Here is a 15,825-nt window from a genome sequence, read left to right as displayed (position 1 = left end):
CGTGCAAAGAGAGGAATTCAGATAAAAAAATGGATTATAGTTAGGGACTGAATTTATTTAGATGTGATAAGTTGGGTGATTTGAAATAGTCTACCTGGCCCGGCGCGTGATTGGTTCGTGGTAAATGAGCAGCTGTTCATAAGGCTACAGGGTGCGCCAAAAATTTAGCCTTGACTTAGTTGTATTGATAACCTCGTGACACTGATTCTCTGATAAGGACATGATCTGAACGGAAGAATTGAAAGCTAGTGAACTTTTTGATAAGGGTGCAAGCCATGAGTTTGACATAGTAGCGAGAGCAGGAAAAGAGTCAATTATTAATAAAATATATCATGTTTTGTGATCATATAGTGGAAGCCGGTCAGCTATAAGTAGTTAATTTGTAGATGGAGTAAATTATTTAGGATTAATATTTAGAATCGTATAATGAGAGAGAAGCTTTATTTATTAAATGAGCAACCAAATCGGAAAAAAATTATATGCTGTACAGTAATATACAATTATGGTCCAAAATGGTTATAGTCTTTAGAGCTAATTTAGTGTGTTTATTGGGCTATTCAAGATCTATAAAAAAGTTCTAATTCAATTTTTTTAAATTACTGTATTTCAAATACTTCTAATATTATGAATTAAATAGAGTATGCACGATGTAGGCTAGTCACCTTAATATTTGAGAATAAGTTAAAATAAATCACGGAGCTTTTAATTTGTGTGAAGTAAATTTTCTAGTCAAATATTATATAATCTATTTTTTAACTAGTTGGAAATCAGAATTAAAAGTTTGTTATTAAAGTATTGTAATGAAATAATAACTTTAAAAAATTTAGAAAAAATGAATCACAACCTCAATGAAAATGGAAAAGTTGTTTTCATTTTTTTTATTATTTTTTAATATTTTAATTACTTCTTAAGAATGGGTTCAGGTGATTAGTAAAATGGAAATATAGAACAATGATAATTGTGTTGAATTTGTCTTGTGCACCAATTGACTATTTGTCACCTATTCATATAATATGACATGACTAACTTGAAATTCAAACACGTTTCGACTTGACACGTGATGTCTTAACAGTTTTACGCATATTTCAAGTAGCCTGCAAAACCGCAAACCACAAATTCACCAGAGCGAGCATAGTGTAGAGAAAAGGATAACTGACCGTGAGGGAGATAGAACGCTGACGTGGGTTCAATTGCACCCTTTCTAGTAAGGCATCGTTTGATTGCATTGTCTCTGTGAAAATGTGGCCCTAAAAGCCCAGTCAGACAGTGAGTGATCGCAGCTCCAGCCGGCATAGCCTTATTTAAAGGCAAGCACCCATGGCTGAGGTTCTAGTCAACCCTCAGTATCTTATTTCAAGTTCCATTCTAAAAGAAGCAGTTTCGGTCGCTGCCAGTCACCTACTCGTCTCCTCCTCCACCCCTCATCATCATCATCATCTTTCCCCCTCCCCCCGAATGTCAACCTCCCTACCCCTAGCACCTCAACAATCAACGCCAGTTTTCACTACTTGGCACGACGAGCCATTCTTGAGTTATAACAACTTCCTATCAATCAATTCTGCTTTCTCACTGTTCACTTTGCTATTGAAGTTAAACAACCTAAAAAATCAATCATCATTTTCAACCTACAAAGAATGTACTAAACAGAATTCTGGACTTGGTTTATCGTCGACTATATAATTTACAAATAAATATCACAGAACTCGAAAAATTGTAGAATTAGATTTCTGTATTAAATTTAAACACTACGGGTAATAAATCATAACAGAGAAGTTCGATGATCAAAAAGCGCCTCCTTAAAAAAATTTGGCATTCAAACTTCCTAGCTCTGATAATAAATTACTGTACAGAATATAGTCAAGAATGTTGAATAATTTTATTGAGGAGAGGATTTGATACAACTTTGCTGAAAAAGGTAATAAATATAATCAAGGTTTGGGTATAAAAATGTAGGATTATGTCAAATGAATAAGCTATATCTCTGCCTCTGATGTCAGGATGTCGGTATGATTAGTAGGACAATTGAATTTTGAAAAATGAAAAATTAAATCATACTAATACTGTACCACAAATCTAACCTGTTTAGTTAGTCTATGCTAATATTCTGCTGTAAATTACAGATAAGATGAGGTATCGAAAAAGGCAAGACATTTCCTACAGAACATATACAAAAGAAATCAATGAATATCTACCATCCACAACTACAGCATCCTGAATCACATGAGAGCATAATTTCCTTGAGTACTGATAATGAGAATGGTGAGCTGAATCAAGTAAAAAATTAATTTCTATCTAGCGTTTGAATAGGCCTAAGTTTTGTTTTATAGAAAGATGGAACAGGTAGAACAATCAATTAGGATAGCTTATAGCTACATGAAAAAAAATATGATACTAGTAAAACCTACATTAACTTTAAACCTCTATAACCAACTGGTTATATAGTTACTGTAGTAAAACCTAACACGGAATACCAAATAAAATATCCGCTCATCTCTAGTAACATTCCACCATGGAAGATGAAACCATAGAGAAGAAATAACATCAAAATAGCTTATGCTATTGTTTCTCTATGATAAAACGTTGTGCATCACACAATGATTGAACTTAATATCAGCTGACCAGAGGGCCACAGCACATGGGCAGAGACTGAAACTCCGTCATAGGAAACGTGTGCGTAGAAATCTGCATAGGATGAGAATAAGACAACCAATCGTAGAGATAAGTGAGGATGAAAAAACAGCTCCAAGGTCATGGGCGAGTCATTTAAACTGCAAACAGAACCTGCTGAAAACGACCTTGACATCATTTGAACTAATTCACCATTCGTACAATAAATGCGAGCTCCGCAGCAAAAAAGCTGAGTACAAGCAGTAGCTATTACAGAAACATTTCAACATGATTAGTACTACCGGTGGTTGACGAAATAAATAGAAATATCTTCCAAGAAGATAGCCTAAGTAATGACGGTTTCCAGAATCAGATCAGAGCAGTATATCAATAAATAACCAATGTAGGCTATATTGTTGTGCACCATGCATCACTGCATCGATCTCCGAGCAGTGACTATTTTACTATATCATGTGTAAAATCAATAGATTTCAGGAAGAAAAGTTTCTAATCATCCAGCAGCCACCTTTTTGTAAAATCCAATGAAAGTTATGAAAGATTTTATTGTGGATAAGTAAATGATTGTTACCTAAGATTACCATAAAAATAAAATCACTCATGTGAATATTATAGAAGGAAGATGATGGATTGGATACTGTCTGTTGGAACAAGATACATGAGATTGGAATGAAGATGAAATAGTTGTTAAGAAGAGGATAAGAGCTAATAAAAACCTATTTTCTGTAAGTCATTCGTTAAGGCAGGATTCATGTTTGACGTTTATGTGACTAGTGGTTGCCAGTAACAAGAATTCAGTAACAATAAGATTTGAAACATACCTATTATTAGTTTTATGTGAGTGGCTGGTAATTGATGTTATTTAACCTGAACATAAAATAATTTTGTTTTTTGGGATCACGTGTTTGAGTGACAGTACTTCTGGTTATTATTTGAGTGAGGTATTCTAAATTCATGAATTTTCAAAAATAAATCTGCAAAATGCATTCATCCACTAGCGAATGATTGGACACTTTATAGTTCTATTTGACGTTTTTTAAAATTTAATCATTATCAGTACAAAAATTGATAACTTATAGTAGCATTTACAATAATAAACCTATGATGATTATTATACTATAATTAATATAATAATAATTATAGTATTCACTTATGAAGTGGTATTTCCGATCAAATATCACAGAGATATTATTACTGTGAAAGCACCGGGTTTCACATCTTGTGTCTAGCTTCATTGCGAAATAATTATTCAATACACCAAAGTTATTTGAACTATTTCAATTTTCTAGAAATTTGAATTATTGTTCAATTTAGTGCATTTGGTTTTTCATTGTAATATGCTTGTGGAAATGAATTTGAGTCGACCTATATCCACATTATAATTAGACGTATATATTAATTGTAATGGAATTCAAATTGTTTACATCAGTTTAGAACAGAATTTGAATTCGAATGTTGCAATAGAATCTTCAAAGCCTCATCGAGATTCAAGCTCTATGATTTTACAGGGAAGTGCAGAGAAGAAGACAGAAATGTGTATTGCAACGACTGACAAAGCAGAGCCGAAGTCAGCTCTCCTGGATCTAATTTGGTGCCAGCAGCGACCTCAGTCGTCAGTCCAGCTTATCGGCGCCCAGGTGAGTGCTTTTAGAACCACCTAACCTCTACTACTTTTACTTTTCAATATCACTGACACTGTGAGATATTACAGCGCTGAGCCCCTTTCACATTGCTCTAGTATATGACATTGTAGTACACAATTCAACTTGCAGTTAGTGCATTATGAATTAATCATTGGAATAATGTGATTTGTAAAACGGTAGAAGTGCGAATGAAACAATTTAGTTGTAAATTATTGGGGAGAATAAGAATAGAATACAAAAATTTTATCATCAATCATTACAACTTTTTAATACTGTACTTCGAATAGTTCAGAAATAACGAGTTCAAACAGTATCTGCAATTCGGTTGTAATTAATAAGTCTTCTTCATATTTTATCCTCAACATTTACCAAGTAGGTAAATCGTTGTTTGTGCTATGAATATGTTTAGAATAATCAAATACTGTACTCGAATAGTCAAAGCCTAATAATAGTCAACAACTTTAGTTGATGTACTTTGAGATCATTCTAAATAATTCATACATAATTGAAAAATATTTACTTCAATAAATTGATAAAAATTATCATCTACGATAGGTATTTTCAATTCCTTTTGCAATTTTAAATCGTTAAAATAGGAAATGGTTGGAAAACCCTGATTTTGCGCAATTCAATTTAGTTTCAAATAAATTCGGGAACTGAAGATGTATTGGACAAACGCCTTGTTTCTCTTCTCTTTTTTTGATCCAACGAATGAGTATTTGAAGTATTCTCTAACGATTGAAAAATAAAAAGTCAGTTAAATCAATTTGGTTGCTGAAGTATTGAAAATTGATAACAATAAGTAATCTAAACTCCCTAGTTTCCATTTCGGTACACGAATATGATCATCAAGAGCACATTCACAGCAAATCTAATCTCTTTGAAGATTTCAATGAGAAGCCAATATAGGTTGTAGACAGGAGGAACGAAGCTGACAGGTTTCCGAGATTAAAGCTAGTGGAGCAGAAATTGGAAATGAATTAGGAAGGCGAGCGGCGAGCGAGCGCAAACGCGGGTGCCAAATAGTCTGACGTGGCGTTGTGAGGTATGCCGAGCAAAGGTTATGCAACGCAGCCGCGTTTAGTACGGCAGTAGTTGAAGTACTTTGCAAAATGATGCCAAGCCGAATCCGCGATGCGACTTCAGTGAGAACCACTTTAAACTGTCATCTATCTTCATCAACTAACATCAATGCTTCCCATTCCACTCACGCTGACAGTTTGAAGTGATTGGTGGTAGCCAAGGCAGATGAGGTGACCAAGCGCGATGCGATCAACAGTCAACACTGCTCTCAACGACAGGCACCATAAAGCCAGCGATTCGAGCGTGTCTTCAAGGGCTGCTCGCATTATCACGCGCTGTTCGGGTTGACGGGCTCGAGGTAGAACAGGGGAAAGAAATAAGCGGTGATAAAATAAAAGGTAGAAGATTATTTTGATGATGATGATGATGATGATGATAATGATGACTGACAACGATAACAATTCTCAATGAGTAGTAGTGATGATTATATTGTAATGATGTTTTCCAAAGTACATGACATGACAAAGTAGATGACATGTTGATAGAAATTGCATATGGTGATAGAATGATGTAGAAAATGGTTTTCATGATGAGGAAATGGAAGAAATATGAAGTACTGTACAAAGTTTTAGCAAACCTTATTCTTGATGTGGAATTATTCTTTGACGATTGTTAAACCAAAGATTGTGTAGAGCTAAAGGTTTTGTCACACTCATGTAGAAAAGAATATAAATTAATTGATTGATACTAGAAAAATCACATGACCAAAACAAAACTTGGTTGTCTGCCAAGTTGAGCTATTTTTTCCTTCAGTACTTGAAATTTGTATTATGTGCAGTAATATCTCACAATTTTGTCAAACTAATGTAATTAAAATAAAAGGGAATTAATTAATTTTATTTTCACTATGAAGAATGACAATAGTCACATTTTTCAACCCAATTTTACATGTCATGGGACAAAAGTGGTGTGTGTGTGAGAAAGAATAAGATGATAACAAAGCCTGATAACCATAAAATGCCAAACCTGCATCGGGAAACCAACCCAAGATAATCTAGGTGGCTGTCTGCCAGTGCGGTGCACATAAGCCATTGGACGAGTTTCTGAGCACTCTCTGCTTAAGAAGATTGAACAACCTTTCGAGAAAGCTACATCAACAACGGAAAGTAACTAATAATGCACACTACAGAAATAAATTGACAAATGATTGATTAAGAGAAAACATATTTTTGAAAAATAATATTCTACTAATAAATTGTATATTCGAATTGGAGGAATGAATGAAATCCTAATCGGATGTGTTGTGATTGGATGAAATGATGATAAAACAACAACAAAACCAGTTCTGTACCTTGTTTAATAAGATTTATATGAATTTTCAAAGTTGTAAAGTCCTTTTTGAATCATAAGGTATGATCGGCATTGAAAAAATCAGGACTTATTTTAAAATACATTACTGTCATACGATGAAATACATAGGCCTACTAAATAACACAGTCACACACGTTATATTCTAGTTTTCATAATTAGTAGGTCTACTTCAACATTTTTCTCTCCTCATTTGGTATTAGTTCTTTGAATGGATTTTGAAACTAATACAGTAAGCGGACAGGAAATACGCAATCAAACTTACGACTTCCAAAACCGATTACTTCAACAGTTTGTCATTACACTATTTGAAAAAAAGTTTTAAGAATGTCTAGTCTATTATAAGAACGTAAGAAAATGAACAGAACCCGGAATGTCGCCTTAATTTTCCTGGACTAATTTCTTGAGGAAATTGGAAATGGTGCTATTCAGGCTTGCTTTAGAAATGATGCACATTCTGCATACTCAATAAAATTCACTTTATAGTTGAGGCATTTAGGATTTAGAATTTATAAGTCAGGAAAATAAATTGTAGGAGAATCGTAATTAAAGAAGAGATAATAACTGTTCTATGATAACAGGAAACCGAGAGTATAAACCTATATTCTGGTACTTATGTATATACTAAACTTAATCGAATAAAAAATATTATAAATAAAGATTCATTCAAGGAAGAAATACAACATGAAACAGGAGAGTATCAAATCAAGGCTCGTGGTTAATAGGATATTACAAAATAGAAATCCAAATTTGCACTTATAACTTGAGCATACTATGATTGTTGTCTGAAGTTACACTAAAAGCTCCAAAATAATGCATTCTGTCATTCTAATACAAATGTGAGATGATAGTTAAGAGAGAGTTTTGGTAGAAAAGTCATTATATAGGCGATTAAAACACAGTAACCTATTTAAATTATTGTGAAACAACCCCTTCAATTGCACTTGACAGTTCGTTTAGAGTACTGTATCTAGAAAAGCTAAATTTCAATGCGTTTCGAGCACTTAACACAAGCAGCTAAGTTGCTCATTAGAGCAATGGTAGCAATTGTTTATGCAGGACATGTATCCTACAAGTTGATTCATTTCTCTGCCTGCCTCAACTAGTAAATAAGTGTAATGTGTGCCAGAAATGTGCAAGCAGCACATACAATCAACAATCATTGGTACAATGCCAAAAACAAAAAGATTAATGGAGGATTTAAAGACCTTTTTGTGCAAGTCGAAGAACTTTCAAGGCTGGATAGATTTTTGACAGGCGAATTATTGAAATAACAAAAGATGAGGAAAGAAAAAAGATATTAGAAAAACAATCATATCACACTTCTTTATATCTTGTCTGTCAACAGAATCTATTATCAGATGCTCTTAGCAGATGTTCTCTCGAGAACAGTAGAATCAGAATAATTCTAAATTAGGATTTTAAAACAGGATCAAATTCTAGACTGCATTGCTTCAAGTTTTTCTTCAACAGACAGTAGCATCAAACGCTCTACGATTTGTCATCTTTATTACATTGTATTGTCATTTGTTTCTGTTTTATTATTATCTCTGTATCTTTTGTATAGTATTTGTATTTTTGCTAACGACGTGGTCAAGTGGTAGAGTGTACATTACTTTCCAAACTTCGCCACGTCATCGAATAAAAAAGCAATTCTATTCTATTATATTTCTCAGACAATTAATTCCTCAGGCTACGTCCAAAATTTGCAAATCTTTTTCGAAAAATATGACAGAAAATTACTCTTCAGTTATGAGTAATACAAGTTGAAGTTGAGAGTCTTGTGAGTTTAATTATGAACAGGAAGTATTATGAAAGCTGATAGAAGAATAAATTAAAAACTTGATAAACGTCAAGTTTCCGTGGCACAATTAAAATTTTTCATTTTTGAGTCGTGGTTATTCTCAACAAGAAGCAAGAAAGCTCTACGTCCTAGAACTCGGTAGCAAAAGCATTCAACGGAATTTGATGCTCCGCCATAACCATAATGTTTCGCCGGAATGATATCATAAACCGAATGAAATGAGCAGACCAATATCGAGGTGCAGACAAGCGACTTCTCCTGTTACACTAACGTCTTCGAAATTTATACACCAATAAAGTTGCTTTTTCAAAACGGCTCCGGATTGAGTGGCGTTTTACGAGTCGATAAGACTACAGAATCATCGCAGTCGATGTGTCACGATTATGCGACACGCATTATTCAATTCAAAGTAATTGAGATTTATACAGGTCAACGACCTCTCAATAGTGATCAGGACTAGTGTAAACAGTGTATGATGGTGGTTGGGGGTAGGAGAGAGGAGGGGGGAGCTTAAGAGAAACGGGCACACCATTTGCGAGCAGTCAAAACTTGACAAATTTATTCGCCGTTAAGTTGAGCGGCTTGTAGTGGAGCTGCTCTGCATCAACGAATCTAGCCAAGCATCAACCACCCATCCACTGTAATCTTCACACCCCATGCTATATTACTCTAGTGAAATATATTTTTGCCGAAAATTTAGTAGCCTATTTATTGGACACATACAGTAAATATAAATTAGTCATTGAGCCATCTTCAACACTAAAAATTATGCTTTGTACGTAAATTTAAAGCAAGGAGCTTCATTTACTACCAGCTAATATAGTTGTAATTACAATAGCATTGTAAATAAACTATACTGACTAAAACGCTTTTTATGAAAAACCATGAAAGCACTCACCTCCATAAGATTATTATTTATTGTGTTTAATTGTGTTTATAGTAGGATATGTTACGCTTTTGTATTTATGTTTAATTTACCTTTGACAATGGCCGATGCTTGCAATGAATCAAATGGCAATAAATATATTTCTATACTGATCTTCTATATTTCTAATATACTTTTATATTTCTTTAGTATAACACTTGACAAAGCAATCAATGAAAGTGAAGAGAACCATCCATACTATTGTCACATCAATACTATAGATCAATACTGTATACATAAGAGTACAGATAAAAACTATTGTCAGTAGAGTAGAGAAAGAGTTTCTAGAGACTAATATTATCAAAAACAGCCCGAACTAGTTTCTCGTGATTTTATTGTATAATTAGTTTTGATAATTAATCCCAAGTCTCAATATCAAATATATGCTACAGTAACACCCGCCCTAATACAGAACATTATTAGAGGAGTGTAAGTTATACTTTTCTCAATTAGTTCATAGCACTGTCGGTTTATAGACCTTTCTCCAAGTTAGCCTCACACAGTAAAGTTGAAGGTGGTCAACTTTCCGATTGTAACAATGTTAGTCTTTGTAGAACAGAAATGATAAGAAATAGCTGTTACATGATCTACTAGCAATTATCTTCTTATTCTCCTAACACTTACTCAAAAAAATGGATTCATGATTCATAATTGACAATGTATAATAGTTGATAGCAAGATTTATCTTCCCGCATAAAAAATATTCCATCCCCTATTTTGTTGATAATCTTATCTGAATATGAATAAGGCAGATCACTAACTCCTATATACTGAATAGATCATCTATCACAAAAATCTCATCTCCTTGATACAACATATTTCAAAATGTCCACAACATCAAGATTACTCCAGTGATCTATTCTAGTGGTAGGAGGGAGGATAGCTGGTGTTGGACGTGTGAATTGGATAATGAATGCTGCCTTCAGAACGATTGTGAAACTGCTCGCGTGACAGCCAAATCTCTCCTATTGCTATTCCGCCTCAGGCCTACTAATAACAATGTATACAGACCAATCCTTCAAATCATCAGACTCATCAACATTCTTATGCCGTTATGTTAGAAATTCGAGAGCAAAAAGGAATTAATAAATGTGTAACTATATATAATGAATAATGCAGGTAGGAGCTATAGTTCAATCTTAATTTGTATGACTTTTTTGTTGGTGGGAAGTCCCTTAAGGTGAATTTATGAGGTAATTTAATATATAATTCAAGAACTCAGTTACCACTATCATACTTCTTCAGCCGGGACCGAAATTTTAGAGTAACCATGGTTGAAGAAATATATCCTTGCAATAGATTGATTACGACAAGATAATAGCAAAGATTTACTGTATGTAAAATTTGAAACGAATATAAACTGGAGTAACTTAGTAATGGTAAGTGAAAACACAGAGAAATAGAACAATAGTAGGTAACGTAGTCATTAAATGACAACACATTGTCTATTTATTAGTTGCTTTACAATAAACTGCAGTATAAGCTAAGCCTGTAACTTTCAACTTGGCCTGCAAGTTACAATCAAAATTTAATCCTGTAATTTTCAACTAGTAGGATGAGTTGTTCTCCGAACTTGGAAACCATAAATCCAATTGATAAAAGCGTAGGCTGCCTGTGTCTAACGTAGGATTAATTAAATGTAAGTTGTATGACTTGAACGCCAACATTGATATCACATCGCGTGTACTGAATACAGAAGTGCAGCTCCTATTAGGTCAAGTTAATTCAGAATTTACAACAAAGTGCTAATGGATGGAGTAGAGTGCTTAGTGCAAGTATACAAACTGAATAAGTTGGCTACAAGAGTTTAAAAATGTTTACAGTTTTTTGTAACAGAAAATATGATTGTGTACTCATATCATAAAATTCTTTAGAAGCCCGTATCGTTTGAAGGCGCTATCTTGTATGAAAGAAATCAATAATCACTATAAATTGGATCAATTCGAAAACAAGAGGACAATAAATCCTAAATGACATTCAAGTGCTTCATAACACTAATAAAACAATTGAACTGGTTCAAAAAATGGTATTACGAGTAGAACCAACCTTGTTAAAAAAGATAAGCCAAATATTTTTCTCATCACTGAATAAATAACAGATAATATCAATAGTAAAACATTTTAACAACAAGTATCAAGTCTTCAAACTTTATAAACGAGAGGATAGTCAAATAGAATATAGAAAATAAATTATTTGAACACAACAAATCACAGAGTTTGAAAGAATTGGCACAATACCAAATAAAGTATACACACCTTGTTCAAAATATCTGAAACATAAGAAAAAACAAAAAGTGTACCTGAACACAATATGTCCTAATTGAATAAGGATACAATTTTTAGAAATAACTAGATTCTATACTTGTGACTTTTAATAAGTCAAGATAACCTGGAATCAAAGAAAAAATAACAGATAATGTCAAAAAGCAATTGAATCGTTTGTAGTGTTTGGTGGAGAGATGAAGAAAATCTGTAACAGAAGAAAGATGGTTGATTAGGGCAAGCTTAGAAGGTGGAGATGTCACCCTACCTGATGACGTAATTGACGCAGACGACGCTCTGTGGTTTGTTGTGCGTCTTCTCGTGAATGAGCGTGGCCTGAGTCATGATCCACGCGTAGCCACCGCCGCGAGCCAAGAACCTGTAGCGCCCTGTTTGTGATTGGCCCTTCGAGAACACTGAAAATAAATCAAATATTGAAATTGGTTAATTATTTTTCGTTACTTATCAATGAAATTTGTAGGGCAACATGTTAAAATTGATAATTCAATCTATGGTAGAATGGAATTTTTACTTTTTCAACACTTCAATTACTTACAATGTTTTGTGAATTACGGATGTTTAAAGGTATCTTCAGCGTGAAAGGAAGAATCTTTAATATTCGAGTGTATTGAAACACACCCGGAAATTTACAAAGTATGTAAGGACTGTCAATAAAAGAAAAATGCTTTTCAACAAACATTATGCATAGAAAATTCAAGTAATTTTGTACGCACATACCAGTACCAAAAGAAGCGGTGGCTTGTTATGGAGTTAGGTAACATTTTGTGGTTCGTACAATTTTAATTTGAATTTACCTTTTTTATACTCGTGCAATCTACTGTGATTAGTTTGAAGATTCAACTGTAAAAGCCATAATGCATTGCCTGATTTGAGCTCTGGGTTTGATCAATAATTCTTTGATTAATATAATGAAGCATCATGAAAAATGACGTCATTACACTCATTTTCAGAGTGATTGGTAATAATAGGGGAAAGGTAATATGAAGATGAAGATATAGTAGGTTAGTATAGCAGATAGGAAGAAAAGGATTTACGATGCACTGCTCATCCCTTTGAAAAACGTATTTGAACCGGTTAGATCTAGCTTTGAAGGCTGCTGAGAACAATGATCCAATTTCGGATCAAGCACTCTGACTCGGCTTAAGGGACACACAGTTTCGCTCGAGTTCACCATTATACAGCTTTTATGAGAATCTAGTAATACTTGGCAATATTACCAAACACAGACTATTACGTTATTCAAATCTGATAAAATACAGTTCTGTGATAGAAAATGACAGACAAATTTTGAGAAGAGATTTTTCAGAATACAAAATGTAACATTGGTTGATGGAGCGTTGTAAGTTAGGTATACAATTGTAAGGTTATGAAAATTGAGTTACTATAAACTAATTGATAATTTTATCAAAATTTCTGTGAATAGATTGTACCATGGAAGGAATTCTTGATTATAACTTATTCTTGATTATTGGAATAAGGATGAGCTACAATGAGTAACGTAGATTCTTCTGTGCTACTAGGTGATACAGAAGGCATTGAAATATTTATGAGTGCTTGGATAGATAATATAGATAGTATTGAAATTATTGATAAATACTTATATAGATAATTTAAATAATAATATATGAATAGATAGTATTTAATTTGCAGACGACACGAAATATCAACTGAGCTAATATTGAATGAGTTTTAGTTGGAAATAATACATTCACTCTCAATTAAGTTATCATAGTCTATAATCATGTATTGCTTTTTTCATTCAGTAACATTGGAAACGCACTTTTGATCTTGAACGAGAAACCCTTTTAGTCCCTGTTATTTCAACGTTCAAGTTCAATTCAACTTTTTTCTTTAAATACTTTATACTTTTTTCAGTCTTTAAATACACATCCTAAAGAATGAACTTTTTTATAAAGAGTAGAATAACTTCCGTTAGAATTTACAAATCGAAATAGCATTAGAAGTAAAAAAAAAACAGTTGGGACACTATCATCATAATGTAAGCCGAAATGCCAAGGCTAAAAAACTTGGCTGCCGATACAAAACAAATATAAAAAGAAGCCGAGCAAGCTGCCATTAGAGAAATCATTGAGAATAGCCCAACTCAATTGACAAGTACTGATTACACAAACTTTACTATTTTTAATTTATTGTTGGTAGCCCACATGCAAAAGTGTAGCCTACAAAAAGTGTTCAAAGATGATTGGAAGAATATGCAAACAAAGATGCTTTATAGTTGCAAGAATTGCATCATTTGGATTATCTATATAACACAGAGTAGGGTTGTGTTTGTTCGTTGGACTGATTATCTTGAAAATTTGCATATAGATTCTTAATTTACCGAGGATGGTTATAGGCCTATTTTAGATTCTTCAATATTTCAGTAGGTCAAGTTTTCAGTTTGTCAAGTTCTTGCGGAGCACGGGTTACCTGCTAGTTGCTTATAAAATGATAAAGCAATGCGTAACAATATCCCAAAAATGTCACAAAAGAATGTAGATGTTTATGATAAGGCTATTTGTTCATCTGTCAGTTTAAGCTAGAAAATCAAATATGATGATAATTTCTGTCACTGTGGTTCAGCATTGGGTAAACCGAGTAATAATTTGCAATTTGCATACTACAAACTAAAACCCACATCCCCTCGATTATCGGTCATTTTGAATTCTATTGATAATTTATTTGTATGAGAAAAAGATAATTTTAAAAAAGAAGCCAATAATTCCCTTGTTTATTTTTGGGCCAAGTTCAAAAAGTTCCGACATTTGAAGCTTGCCTTGCTTCTTTAAAATAATGGTTGTACACAACAATAAGAATAGTTCAAGAATATTGAAATAGATATAGAGTACAGTAAATTGGATAACGGTCTACGTTTGTATTTAGTTAAGCTCAATTTTCGTTGTATATGTGTAGGAAAAAGTTGTGTGACGTCACTAAGCCCAGCCAAGCGACCTCAGCAAGGCCACCTAAATATTGGAAGTGAAAGCAGTTCGTGTGTAGACGCTCACACTCTGATCGTGAACGCTAAAAGAGATAAAATGGGAGAGAACGAGAAAAAGGACAGAGAAAGAGAATGAGGCACGTGCAATAGACACGCCCTCATTCAACTGATTGGTCTGTGTAAGTTGCACAGCACACAACACCCAGACTATCACTAAATTAGATGGAAGCCTTACTAATATGCTATTCAAATAAAAAACAATACTTTCAAATAGTCACTGTCTCACTTGTGGTAGTGAGCAACAAGTGGTTAGGAAATCACTAGAGAGAGGTTTCTCCTAACTTCAAATATTTAACTTTCAATTTATTCATACACTGATTTTAACAAAAATGTATGATTTTTGGTTGTAAATTTCATTTTGGCTGAATGGTTTTCACAAAAGTAATCACTTGTGCTTTGATAATGAGAAATGGGATGAAAGATTATGGTAATTCATTAATTTATTTCATCCTCATCTTCCTTGTATGCGTTAGATAAAATGTTTAGAAGCAGATTAAAGAGATCGGTTGGCTCTGTAGTCACCCAGGCATCTTATCACACGATAAGTCAAGAGACTTGCACCTAGTACTACAACTTGACAAAATTAGGAGTTGACTATAAAAAATCAAATTTGAACAGCTAAATTTAATGTATTGGATTAAAAACCGCTTATCGGTGGTTCAGAACCCACCTAAATCTATAGGTCCACAAATCTAGTATTATAATGTTTCTCATTAGCCACGCTCACCCTGGAGCTTATGTTATCATCATCCACAGAAAAAAAAACAATTTACTGACAGGTCTTATACTGTATTTGAAATGTGTAACAAGGTCTAACGGGAAAATTATAGAATTTCATGGAATATAGCCTTCAACTAATGAAGTATAATACAGACCGCCAAGTCAGAAAGATTCTCTGGTAATAATTATACAGGGAGATTACAGAAGACAAGTTTATACGTGTCAAAATATTGTAATTCTTCATTTAATTCAAAAATGTTCGATCAATTGAAAGAATGAACAGTAAATCAAGGAGAAAAAGAAATCTATGGAACTCAATGCAATAGATATTGCCACTATAAAGTTATCATTTCAATGAAAACGGCAATAAAAATGATAATGAATGAATAATTAAAAAATAATGAGTTTCAGAATCATCACAATAGATCATTTGT

At 33.4% G+C, this 15,825-nt stretch overlaps 1 protein-coding gene across 1 annotated transcript in view; it reads right to left on the bottom strand.

Annotated features, from left to right (window-relative positions):
- Positions 1-15,825, bottom strand: part of LOC111046355 (hypoxia-inducible factor 1-alpha) — a 108,447-nt gene that overhangs the window by 39,211 nt on the left and 53,411 nt on the right. The window contains exon 7 of the mRNA XM_039426951.1: positions 11,918-12,065. Within this exon, the coding sequence (XP_039282885.1) occupies positions 11,918-12,065 (148 nt within the window). The remainder of the gene's footprint in view (positions 1-11,917; positions 12,066-15,825) is intronic.

This window comes from Nilaparvata lugens, chromosome 4 (assembly GCF_014356525.2).
Source record: "Nilaparvata lugens isolate BPH chromosome 4, ASM1435652v1, whole genome shotgun sequence".
Lineage (NCBI taxonomy): Eukaryota > Metazoa > Arthropoda > Insecta > Hemiptera > Delphacidae > Nilaparvata > Nilaparvata lugens.
Note: the sequence above shows the minus strand (reverse complement) of the source record. Positions and strands in the feature narration are given on the sequence as shown.